The 13,521-nt window shown below is 41.9% G+C and overlaps 1 protein-coding gene across 1 annotated transcript in view; it reads left to right on the top strand.

Moving 5' to 3' along the window:
* Nucleotides 1-13,521, top strand: part of LOC110441712 (low-density lipoprotein receptor-related protein 2-like) — a gene marked incomplete at its 5' end in the record, with an annotated part of 91,985 nt that overhangs the window by 47,557 nt on the left and 30,907 nt on the right. Inside the window, 6 exons of the mRNA XM_021484933.1 lie at nucleotides 1,195-1,443; nucleotides 4,929-5,168; nucleotides 7,073-7,198; nucleotides 7,802-8,047; nucleotides 8,724-8,855; nucleotides 12,659-12,834. Coding sequence (XP_021340608.1) covers nucleotides 1,195-1,443; nucleotides 4,929-5,168; nucleotides 7,073-7,198; nucleotides 7,802-8,047; nucleotides 8,724-8,855; nucleotides 12,659-12,834 — 1,169 coding nt within the window. The remainder of the gene's footprint in view (nucleotides 1-1,194; nucleotides 1,444-4,928; nucleotides 5,169-7,072; nucleotides 7,199-7,801; nucleotides 8,048-8,723; nucleotides 8,856-12,658; nucleotides 12,835-13,521) is intronic.

Consider the following 13,521-nt stretch of genomic DNA (forward strand, 5'->3'; position numbering starts at 1 on the left):
AGCTCCCTTAGATCACAATACCGTCCAATTGACATGTTCACTCAGGCAGAAAGAGGTAGGGTTAGCTACCTTAGATAACATCACCATCCAATGGACATGTTCACTCAGGCAGAAAGAAGGTAGGGTTAGCTCCCTTAGATCACATCACCATCCAATAGACATGTTTACTCAGGCAGGAAGAAGGTAGGGTTAGCTCCCATAGGTCTGGGACAGTGGCTGTCAAGCAGTTAAGGCGTCTGACACTCTGCTACCAGTAGCCCTTCACCACTGGGTCGCGGGTACAAGACTTAGGTGGGGCAGTCACCAGGTACTGGCTGTAGGTCAGTGGTTTTTCTCTGGGAACTCCAGCTTTCCTCCACCACCAAAACCTGGCACATCCTCAAATGACCATAGCTGTTTATAGGATGTAAAACACAAATAAAACAAAACCCATAGATCACAACACCATCTAATGGACATGCGCAGGCCTACAACCCATTCAGGCAGAAAGAAGGTAGGGTTAGCTCCCTTTGATTTTACTCGACATGCACCCGTTTTTTACAAACAGATATTATGTCCTAACCTACTAGGTTGTACCCTGTTTTATTTGCGCTTTAGCTGAAGGGAGGTGGTTATTATAAAACCCTCTTTCCCCCCTCCCCAATCTGCTTAGCACTACTAGCACAGCAGTCATCATCATAGTCACACTTAAGTTGCTGTATTTTTCTTGACAAATTTGGTAGAACTAAAAAGTATCTTTGCCTTAGACATGACATTGAACAAGTGAGAATAGGAGCATAATTTGTCCAGATCAAAGTCTTTGTTACTAAAAATGTCATTTTAACCTTCACCCTCATCGTCATTACTCAAACAGTCCTATTTCTTGACAGAAATGTCAAATGCATGTTTGCCTTGGACAAGTTAAGTATCAGTGTCATAGGTAAAGGGTCAAGGTCACTGTTACTAAATATATATGAACCTTGTTCTCTTTCTCCATTATAATTTACTCCCTTGACCTTAGGTGAAGGATCGTAAAGTTATATGATTAACTTTCCTTGACTGTATCAAGTATGTATAAGCTATAATTGTAGTAAGAAATCCAGAAGTGTCATTTCCTGTACAAAGTGTATTATAGACTGTTTTATAAGAAAGAAGGGTTATTGTGGGTTATTATTCCCGGCTCCTCTGGTACAACGTTTATTTTCTCCCTTCTAGGTGCAAATCCATGCGGAACAAACAATGGCGAGTGTTCCCATCTTTGTCTCATTGCCCCTGGAGGTCGTGCATTTTCCTGCAAGTGTCCCGATAACTTCCTGATGGCCCCAGACCAGCAAACCTGTATTGCCAACTGTACTAGTGGTCAGTTTCGGTGTGGCATATCTGATGACCGCTGTATCCCTTCTCTGTGGAAGTGTGATGGAGAGGAAGACTGCAAAGATGGATCAGATGAACCAGAGGATTGTCGTAAGTCTGATGTCACTGTCTTAGGTCTGTTGTCACTGTCTTAGGTCTGTTGTCACTGTCTAAGGTCTGATGTCACTGTCTTAAGTCTGATGTCACTGTCATAGTCTGATGTCACTGTTGTAAGTCTGATGTCACTGTTGTAAGTCTATCATGAGTCAGATATCACTGTCGTAAGTCAGATGTCACTGTTGTAAGTCTGATGTCACGGCCCTGAGTCTGATGTCACTGTCTTAAGTCTGATATCAATGTCATAGTCTGATGTCACTGCCCTAAGTCTGATGTCACTGTTGTAAGTCTGATGTCACTGTTGTAAGTCTGATGTCACTGTCTTAGGTCTGTAAGTTCACCGTCAAAAGTGTGATGTCAATGATATAGGTCTGTTGTCACTGTCGTCGTCTGTTGTCACTAGCGAATGTATGTGATGTCACTGTTGAAATTATGTGAGGTCACTGTCATAGTCTGATGTCACTGTCATAGTCTGATGTCACTGTAAGAGGTCTGTGTTGTCAATGTCATCGTCTGATGTCACTGTCATAAGTCTGATGTCGATGTTGTAAGTCTGATATCACTGTCGTTAGTTTGTCCTAAGTCTGTTGTCACTGTCGTAAATCTGTCGTAAGTCTGATGTCACTGTTGTGAATTTGCTGTAAGTCTGATGTCACTGTCGTAAGTCTGTTGTAAATCTGTCCTAAGTCTGTCGTAAGTCTGCTGTCACTGTCGTAAATCTGTCGTAAGTCTGATGTCACTGTTGTGAGTTTGCCGTTAGTCTGATGTCACTATTGTAAGTCGGTCATTAATTTGATGTCACCGTTGTAAGTTTGTTGTTAGACTGATGTCACTGTTGTAAGTCTGTCGTTAGTCTAATGTCACTGTCGTAAGTCTGATGTTAGTCTGATGTCACTGTTGTAAGTCTGATGTTAGTCTGATGTCACTGTCGTTAGTCTGATGTTAGTCTGATGTCACTGTTGTAAGTCTGACGCTAGTCTAATGTCACTGTTGTTATTCTGACATTAATCTGATGTCACTGCCGTAAGTCTGACATTAGTTTGATGTCACTGTGGTAAGTCTGACATTAGTCTGATGTCACTGCTGTAAGTCTGATGTTAGTCTGATGTCACTGTTGTAAGTCTGACATTAGTCTGATGCCACTGTTGTAAGTCTGATGTTAGTCTGAAGTCACTATTGTTGGTCCCTTCATAGTATCAAAAAAGTCTATGATGTCGTTAGTCTGTGATGTTGTTGACGAAAGTCTAACATAACTGTCCTATCTGTGATGTCACTGTAGTATCTATGTGATGTCACTGTAGTATGTATATGATGTCACTGTAGTATCTATGTGATGTCACTCTCCTATCTGTGATGTCACTTTAGTACCTATGTGATGTCACTGTAGTATGCATGTGATGTCACTGTAGTATCTATGTGATGTCAATGTCATATCTATGTGATGTCACTGTAGTATCTATGTGATGTCCCTGTAGTATGTATGTGATGTCACTCTCCTGTCTGTGATGTCACTTTAGTATCTAGGTGATGTCACTGTAGTATGTATGTGATGTCACTGTCCTATCTATGTGATGTCACTGTAGTATGTATGTGATGTCACTCTCCTATCTGTGATGTCACTTTAGTATCTATGTGATGTCACTGTAGTATGTATGTGATGTCACTGTAGTATCTATGTGATGTCACTGTAGTATGTATGTGATGTCACTGTAGTATGTATGTAATGTCACTGTCCTATCTAAGTGATGTCACTGTCCTATCTATGTGATGTCACTGTAGTATCTATGGGATGTCACTGTCCTATTTTTGTGATGTCACTTTAGTATGTAGTGATGTCACTGTAGTATGTATGTGATGTCACTGTAGTATCTATGTTATGTCAATGTCATATCTATGTGATGTCACTGTAGTATCTATGTGATGTCACTGTCCTATTTTTGTGATGTCACTTTAGTATGTAGTGATGTCACTGTAGTATGTATGTGATGTCACTGTCCTATCTTTGCGATGTCACTGTAGTATCTAAGTGATGTCACTGTAGTATCCATGTGATGTCACTGTAGTATTATGTGATGTCACTGTAGTACTGTAGTATCTATGTTATGTCACTGTAGTATCTATGAGATGTCACTGTCCTATTTTTGTGATGTCACGTTAGTATGTAGTGATGTCACTGCAGTATCTATGTGATGTCACCGTCCTATTTTTGTGATGTCACTTTAGTAGTATGTGATGTCACTGTAGTGTATATGTGATGTCACTGTCCTATCTTTGCGATGTCACTGTAGTATCTATGTGATGTCACTGTAGTATCTATGTGATGTCAATGTCATATCTATGTGATGTCACTGTAGTATCTATGTGATGTCACTGTAGTATGTATGTGATGTCACTGTAGTATGTATGTGATGTCACTGTAGTATCTATGTGATGTCACTGTAGTATGTATGTGATGTCACTGTAGTATGTATGTGATGTCACTGTAGTATGTCTGTGATGTCACTGTAGTATGTATGTGATGTCACTGTAGTATGTATGTGATGTCACTGTAGTATCTATGTGATGTTACTGTAGTATGTATGTGATGTCACTGTAGTATGTATGTGATGTCACTGTAGTATGTATGTGATGTCACTGTAGTATGTATGTGATGTCACTGTAGTATGTATGTGATGTCACTGTAGTATGTATGTGATGTCACTGTAGTATGTATGTGATGTCACTGTAGTATGTATGTGATGTCACTGTAGTATGTATGTGATGTCACTGTAGTATGTATGTGATGTCACTGTAGTATGTATGTGATGTCACTGTAGTATGTATGTGATGTCACTGTAGTATGTATGTGATGTCACTGTAGTATGTATGTGATGTCACTGTAGTATGTATGTGATGTCACTGTAGTATGTATGTGATGTCACTGTAGTATGTATGTGATGTCACTGTAGTATGTATGTGATGTCACTGTAGTATGTATGTGATGTCACTGTAGTATGTATGTGATGTCACTGTAGTATGTATGTGATGTCACTGTAGTATGTATGTGATGTCACTGTAGTATGTATGTGATGTCACTGTAGTATGTATGTGATGTCACTGTAGTATGTATGTGATGTCACTGTAGTATGTATGTGATGTCACTGTAGTATGTATGTGATGTCACTGTAGTATGTATGTGATGTCACTGTAGTATGTATGTGATGTCACTGTAGTATGTATGTGATGTCACTGTAGTATGTATGTGATGTCACTGTAGTATGTATGTGATGTCACTGTAGAATGTATGTGATATCACAAAACTGTCACTAGTAGATAGTGCTTTACTAAATGCAGGATAAATCAGCCAGGGTATCAATAAATTTAGGAATGATAACAACATTGTGTTAGGCTGAACTGAAGTCAGGAATTATAAAATCAGGTTTTATACTCGGTTAACTAATGATAGTACGACATTGATGTCTTGATGTGGTTTATTTCAGCCCCGAAACACTGCACCCCTGGACAGTTTGAATGCCGGAATAAGAATTGTACTTATGGGTTCCGTGTTTGTGACCTGGTTGATGACTGTGGTGACATGTCGGATGAGGAAGCATGTGACGAGCGTCGCTGTGAGGCATGGCAGTACAAATGTGGCACCAACAAATGTATCCCACAGGGCTGGCAATGCGACGGATCTGATGACTGTGGCGACAACTCGGATGAAAATGATGATCAATGTAGTACGTATCAAATACAGGAACACTTGTTTAAAGTTGGACATAAGGTACCCAGAAATAAACACCGACTATCTGTCTTAAACAGTTACACAGAAATACACTCTACAACCTGTGTTTACTGACAAACTGTCTAAAACAGTTAAACAAAATACACTCTACAACCTGTGTTTACTGACAAACTGTCAAAAACAGTTACACAGAAATACACTGCAACCTGTGATTACTGAAAACCTGTCTAAAACAGTTTTACAGAAATACACTGTACAACCTGTGTTAACTGACTTCCTGTCTAAAACAGTTACACAGAAATACACTGTACAACCTGTGTTTACTGACAAACTGTCAAAAACAGTTACACAGAAATACACTGCAACCTGTGATTACTGAAAACCTGTCTAAAACAGTTTTACGGAAATACACTGTACAACCTGTGTTTACAGACAAACTGTCTTAAACAGTTACACAGAAATACACTGTACAACCTGTGTTTACTGACAACCTGTCTGAAATACACTCTACAACCTGTGTTTACTGACAAACTGTCAAAAACAGTTAAACAAAATACACTCTACAACCTGTGTTTACTGACAACCTGTCTAAAACAGTTACACAGAAATACACTGTACAACCTGTGTTTACTGACAAACTGTCAAAAACAGTTAAACAAAATACACTCTACAACCTGTGTTTACTGGCAAACTGTCTGAAACAGTTAAACAAAATACACTCTACAACCTGTGTTTACTGACAACCTGTCTAAAACACTTTTACAGAAATACACTGTACAGAACAGTTACACAAAAAATATAAACTACAACCTGTGTTTACTGACAACTTGCCAAAAATAGTTACACAGAAATACACTCTGCAACCTGTGATTACTGAAAACCTGTCTAAAACAGTTTTACAGAAATACACTGTACAACCTGTGTTTACAGACAAACTGTCTTAAACAGTTACACAGAAATACACTGTACAACCTGTGTTAACTGACTTCCTGTCTAAAACAGTTACACAGAAATACTCTCTGCATCCTGTGATTACTGAAAACCTGTCTAAAACGGTTTTACAGAAATACACTGTCCAACCTGTGTTTACAGACAAACTGTCTTAAACTGTTACACAGAAATACACTGCAACCTGTGATTACTGAACACCTGTCTAAAACAGTTTTGCAGAAATACACTGTACAACCTGAGTTTACTGACAACCTGTCTAAAGCACTTTTACAGAAATACACTGTACAGAACAGTTACACAAAAAATACATACTACAACCTGTGTTTACTGACACCTTGTCAAAAACAGTTACACAGAAATACACTCTGCAACCTGTGATTACTGAAAACCTGTCTAAAACAGTTTTACACAAATACACTGTACAACCTGTGTTTACTGACTTCCTGTCTAAAACAGTTACACAGAAATACACTGTACAACCTGTGTTTACTGACAACCTGTCTAAAACACTTTTACAGAAATACACTGTACAGAACAGTTACACAAAAAATATAAACTACAACCTGTGTTTACTGACAACCTGTCAAAAACAGTTATACAGAAATACACTCTGCAACCTGTGATTAATGAAAACCTGTCTAAAACAGTTTTACAGAAATACACTCTACAACCTGTGTTTACTGACAACCTGTCTAGAACAGTTACACAGAAAAATACACTGTACAACCTGTGATTACTGACTACCTGTCTAAATCTGTCATACATGATTACACTCTGCAACCTGTGATTACTGATGACCTGTGTGTCTAACACAGAAATATACTTTGCAACCATATGAATGCATTCCTGTGAAAACTTTGCAATTTTGTTGTAATAAAAGGTTTGAAAGTTTTGTATAACTTCTTATTAGTATTCCATGCATGAAAACATTATATATTTCTCTCGCAGAGAATGTGACCTGCGGATCTCACCAGTTCACGTGTGACAACGGCAAGTGTATCCCTAGCACCTGGAAGTGTGACTATGATGATGACTGTGGTGACAGGTCTGACGAAAAACAGGCCTGGAATTGTAGTAAGTCATTTCAGTGAGATAACACTGCACATAGATTCAAATATATGCACAGGAGTGAACCATTCCTTACGATCAAAATAATGATGAATAAAAATATTTTAATATAAATTTATTTTACAGCATAACTACATCAAAACTGTTGCTGGTATTTGAAGGTATATTGCCAAAAGCTGTTTTGTGAAGCCATTGACTATTTCTATGATTTAAAAAAAAAAATCATAGATTTTGATTGAAATTTATGAAGTTTCGGTTTTTGTTTAAATAGGAAATAATTCAAATGTTAAGAAACAAATGGAAAAAAATAATTTATTAATTTTATTTTGCCCTTTAGAGACACAACATATCCCAATCCACACTAGAGCATTTCTGATAAGGATAGCACAAAGTTAAAATATCGTAAATCATTGTTAATCTGACCTTGAACTGATGTATTAGTCAGTAGTTAAATCAAATATCATTGGTGTAAGGTCGGTTCTACAGTTTAGGTCAAAGATCATCAGTAAAGTTCATAGGCCAGGTCACATAATTAGTCAATTGGAGGGAGGGAAGTGAGATAAAGCTACTGTGGGCGAGGCTGCTGTCACTTTGTGTTTATTTACCTAGCAACACGACAGTGCCAGAAAGGCTGGTGGAAATGCAAGACAAACTACCGGTGCATCCCGGACTGGCAGAGGTGTGATGGACGTGACGATTGCCGTGATAACAGTGACGAAGATGAGGCTAACTGCCCCAAATGCCACCCAACTGGAGACTGGCAGTGTGCCAACAAGCGATGTATTCCTAAACGCTGGCTCTGTGACTTTGATGATGACTGTGATGATAAAAGTGATGAGGATCCTCTCATGTGTGGTAGGTAACTCTCCTGTATTGGAGGTAGTATATGGTGTGATAGGTAACTCTCCTGAGTTGGAGGTAGTATATGGTGAGGTAGGTACTGTACCTCTCCTGTGTTGGAGGTAGTATATGGTGTGGTAGGTACCTCTCCTGATTCGAATGTTGCATAGTTTGGTTAAGTTATAACTCTTCTGTATTGGAGATAGTATCTTGTGTGGTAAATTATTCTCCTGTGTTGGAGGTAGTATATGGTGTGATAGGTAACTCTCCTGTGTTGGAGGTCCCAGAATTTGTTTCGAAAAGTTCCAAGTCTATGATTATGTGTCCTATATTAGGAGGCACGGTAGTCTAGTGGTAGGACACAGAGCTCGTGACAGAAGGGTTGCGGGTTCCAGTCACGGCACGGCACCGTGTTGTATCTTTGAGCGAGATACTTTACTCCGCTTGTTCCAGTCTACTCAGCTGTAAATGAGTAAGTGGTCGGGAAGTGCTAGAATTGTAGAATGCTAACTGTGAGCGCCGAAACGGCTATGCTCTCCAAGCAGTTGAGAAAGATTTTGGCTAATTGCAAATGTCCTATAACCAAGGATAATAGTTTGTGAACCGCTTTGAGACGTCCTACAAACTAGGTTGTAATAAAGCGGTATATAAGAACCTCAAATTATTATTATTATTATTATTATATTTGTAGCTAAGAAGTACCGCAAGTGTTCCGAGTCTGAATACCTATGTAAGAACAAGAAGTGTATCCCAAGTAAGATGCGGTGTGACAATGACAACGACTGTGGTGACAACTCGGACGAAGATCCACACTATTGTAAAGGTACGGCACCAAATATCTCAGTAGGCTGCCTATAGTGGTAAGGACTGCCTTCACTACAGTAGGCTGCCTACAGTGGTGAGGACTGCCTTCACTACAGTAGGCTGACTATAGTGGTGAGGACTGCCTTCACTGCAGTCGACCACCAATAGTGGTGAAGACTGTCTTCACTACAGTAGGCCACCTATAGTGGTGAGGACTGCCTTCACTACAGTAGGCTGCCTACAGTGGTGAGGACTGCCTTCACTACAGTAGGCTGCCAATAGTGGTGAGGACTGCCTTCACTACAGTAGGCCACCAATAGTGGTGAGGACTGCCTTCACTACAGTAGGCTACCAATAGTGGTGAGGACTGCCTTCACTACAGTAGGCTGCCAATAGTGGTGAGGACTGCCTTCACTACAGTAGGCTGCCAATAGTGGTGAGGACTGCCTTCACTACAGTAGGCTGCCAATAGTGGTGAGGACTGCCTTCACTACAGTAGGCTGCCAATAGTGGTGAGGACTGCCTTCACTACAGTAGGCTGCCAATAGTGGTGAGGACTGCCTTCACTACAGTAGGCTGCCAATAGTGGTGAGGACTGCCTTCACTACAGTAGGCTGCCAATAGTGGTGAGGACTGCCTTCACTACAGTAGGCTGCCAATAGTGGTGAGGACTGCCTTCACTACAGTAGGCTGCCAATAGTGGTGAGGACTGCCTTCACTACAGTAGGCTGCCAATAGTGGTGAGGACTGCCTTCACTACAGTAGGCTGCCAATAGTGGTGAGGACTGCCTTCACTACAGTAGGCCACCAATAGTGGTGAGGACTGCCTTCACTACAGTAGGCCACCAATAGTGGTGAGGACTGCCTTCACTACAGTAGGCTACCAATAGTGGTGAGGACTGCCTTCACTACAGTAGGCTGCCAATAGTGGTGAGGACTGCCTTCACTACAGTAGGCTGCCAATAGTGGTGAGGACTGCCTTCACTACAGTAGGCTGCCAATAGTGGTGAGGACTGCCTTCACTACAGTAGGCTGCCAATAGTGGTGAGGACTGCCTTCACTACAGTAGGCTGCCAATAGTGGTGAGGACTGCCTTCACTACAGTAGGCTGCCAATAGTGGTGAGGACTGCCTTCACTACAGTAGGCTGCCAATAGTGGTGAGGACTGCCTTCACTACAGTAGGCTGCCAATAGTGGTGAGGACTGCCTTCACTACAGTAGGCTGCCAATAGTGGTGAGGACTGCCTTCACTACAGTAGGCTGCCAATAGTGGTGAGGACTGCCTTCACTACAGTAGGCTGCCAATAGTGGTGAGGACTGCCTTCACTACAGTAGGCTGCCAATAGTGGTGAGGACTGCCTTCACTACAGTAGGCCACCAATAGTGGTGAGGACTGCCTTCACTACAGTAGGCTACCAATAGTGGTGAGGACTGCCTTCACTACAGTAGGCTGCCAATAGTGGTGAGGACTGCCTTCACTACAGTAGGCTGCCAATAGTGGTGAGGACTGCCTTCACTACAGTAGGCTGCCAATAGTGGTGAGGACTGCCTTCACTACAGTAGGCTGCCAATAGTGGTGAGGACTGCCTTCACTACAGTAGGCTGCCAATAGTGGTGAGGACTGCCTTCACTACAGTAGGCTGCCAATAGTGGTGAGGACTGCCTTCACTACAGTAGGCTGCCAATAGTGGTGAGGACTGCCTTCACTACAGTAGGCTGCCAATAGTGGTGAGGACTGCCTTCACTACAGTAGGCTGCCAATAGTGGTGAGGACTGCCTTCACTACAGTAGGCTGCCAATAGTGGTGAGGACTGCCTTCACTACAGTAGGCTGCCAATAGTGGTGAGGACTGCCTTCACTACAGTAGGCTGCCAATAGTGGTGAGGACTGCCTTCACTACAGTAGGCCACCAATAGTGGTGAGGACTGCCTTCACTACAGTAGGCTACCAATAGTGGTGAGGACTGCCTTCACTACAGTAGGCTGCCAATAGTGGTGAGGACTGCCTTCACTACAGTAGGCTGCCAATAGTGGTGAGGACTGCCTTCACTACAGTAGGCTGCCAATAGTGGTGAGGACTGCCTTCACTACAGTAGGCTGCCAATAGTGGTGAGGACTGCCTTCACTACAGTAGGCTGCCAATAGTGGTGAGGACTGCCTTCACTACAGTAGGCTGCCAATAGTGGTGAGGACTGCCTTCACTACAGTAGGCTGCCAATAGTGGTGAGGACTGCCTTCACTACAGTAGGCTGCCAATAGTGGTGAGGACTGCCTTCACTACAGTAGGCTGCCAATAGTGGTGAGGACTGCCTTCACTACAGTAGGCTGCCAATAGTGGTGAGGACTGCCTTCACTACAGTAGGCTGCCAATAGTGGTGAGGACTGCCTTCACTACAGTAGGCTGCCAATAGTGGTGAGGACTGCCTTCACTACAGTAGGCCGCCAATAGTGGTGAGGACTGCCTTCACTACAGTAGGCCGCCAATAGTGGTGAGGACTGCCTTCACTACAGTAGGCCACCAATAGTGGTGAGGACTGCCTTCACTACAGTAGGCCACCAATAGTGGTGAGGACTGCCTTCACTACAGTAGGCCACCAATAGTGGTGAGGACTGCCTTCACTACAGTAGGCCACCAATAGTGGTGAGGACTGCCTTCACTACAGTAGGCCACCAATAGTGGTGAGGACTGCCTTCACTACAGTAGGCCACCAATAGTGGTGAGGACTGCCTTCACTACAGTAGGCCACCAATAGTGGTGAGGACTACCTTCACTAAAGTAGGCCACCAATAGTGGTGAGGACTGCCTTCACTTCAGTAGGCTGCCTATAGTGGTTAGGACTGCCTTCACTACAGTAGGCCACCATTAGTGGTGAAGACTGCCTTCACTACAGTAGGCTGCCTACAGTGGTGAGGACTACCTTCACTACAGTAGGCCGCCAATATTGGTGAGGACTACCTTCACTACAGTAGGCTGCCTATAGTGGTGAGGACTGCCTTCACTACAGTAGGCCACCTATAGTGGTGAGGACTGCCTTCACTACAGTAGGCCACCAATAGTGGTGAGGACTGCCTTCATTACAGTAGGCTGCCTTTAGTGATGAGGACTGCCTTCACTACAGCTTTGACCTCTCTTAGTAAAAAAGAATAAACTCCTCTTCTCTAATTTGTCTCAGTTAAACACAATTTTCTTACCTTAAGCTGTTGACTTTGACTTATCTAAGTTAAACTGAATTGCATTCCTGTGTTGCCTTAAGCTGTTCACTCTGACTTATCTAAGTTATACTGAGTTACCTCCCCTGTTTTGCCTTAAGCTGTTCACTCTGACTTATCTAAGTTATACTGAATTACCTCCCCTGTTTTGCCTTAAGCTGTTCACTCTGACTTTCTAAGTTGTACTGAATAACCTCCCCTGTGCTGCCGGAAGCTTTTTACACTGACTTATCTAAGCTATAGTGATTTACCTCCCCTGTGTTGCCTTAAACTGTTCACTTTGACTTATCTAAGTTATACTGAATTACCTCCCCTGTATTGCCTTAAGCTGTTCACTCTGACTTATCTAAGTTATACTGAGTTTCCTCCCCTGTGTTGCCTTAAACTGTTCACTTTGACTTATCTAAGTTACACTGAATTACCTCCCCTGTGTTGCCTTAAACTGTTCACTTTGACTTATCTAAGTTATACTGAATTACCTCCCCTGTTTTGCCTTAAGCTGTTCACTCTGACTTTCTAAGTTGTACTGAATTACCTCCCCAGTGTCGCCTTAAGCTGTTTACACTGACTTATCTAAGTTATACTAAATTACCTCCCCTGTTTTATCTTACAGAGTACCACAAGTGCCAGACTGACCAGGTTCAGTGCCCGAGTGGTCACTGTATCAGTAACAAGTCTGTATGTGATGGTCAGCGAGATTGTAAAGACGCCTGGGACGAGCAATCCTGTCCACCCCGTTACCCTGGCAACCGTTTCTGTCCCACCAATCAGTTCCAGTGTGACAACACGGTACCCACATACTATATTTAATTAAGATACATTAGTTAGTAGTCCTATATATAATAGATGTTATCTTTTTTTCATCGTTTATGATATAAAATTTTCATCTTATTGAATAGAGACTACCTTAGGGTGAAGAAACCCATACCCCACAACCCTATATAATGATAGACTCATTTTATTTTCACCTCTTAAACAATAATTATGTTGGTAATACAGGAAAAAGACAATGTAGAAGCAACACCAAATACAGCGAATTTTCCAGACAATTCTTATTTTCTGGATGTGATGTCACTTGCCACACTCAGTCAAATGATGGTTTGACGTGTTTTGAATTGTGACGTCATAATAAAACACCGTCAAACTACAAACTCTTAACGGGTGTTCCCCATAGGACATATGTATCTTTCATACACAAAAGTGGGTGATAAAACATGTCAAGTTCTAAAACAATTCTGTCACCATTGTTGACCATTCAGCTACAGTAACAAGAGTGCAAGATAGCTGGTTTATCGTACCAAGTTAGACCATTCAACGGAATAATGTGTGGCTAGATAGAAAGACAGTTTGATTAGTGTTGACTGGATAGTGGGACAGTTTGATTAGTGTTGACTGGATAGTGGGACAGTTTGATAAGTGGTGACTGGATAGTAGGACAGTTTGATTAGTGGTGACTGGATAGTAGGACAGTTTGAT

This window comes from Mizuhopecten yessoensis, unplaced genomic scaffold, assembly GCF_002113885.1.
Source record: "Mizuhopecten yessoensis strain PY_sf001 unplaced genomic scaffold, ASM211388v2 scaffold716103, whole genome shotgun sequence".
Classification (NCBI taxonomy): Eukaryota; Metazoa; Mollusca; class Bivalvia; order Pectinida; family Pectinidae; genus Mizuhopecten; species Mizuhopecten yessoensis.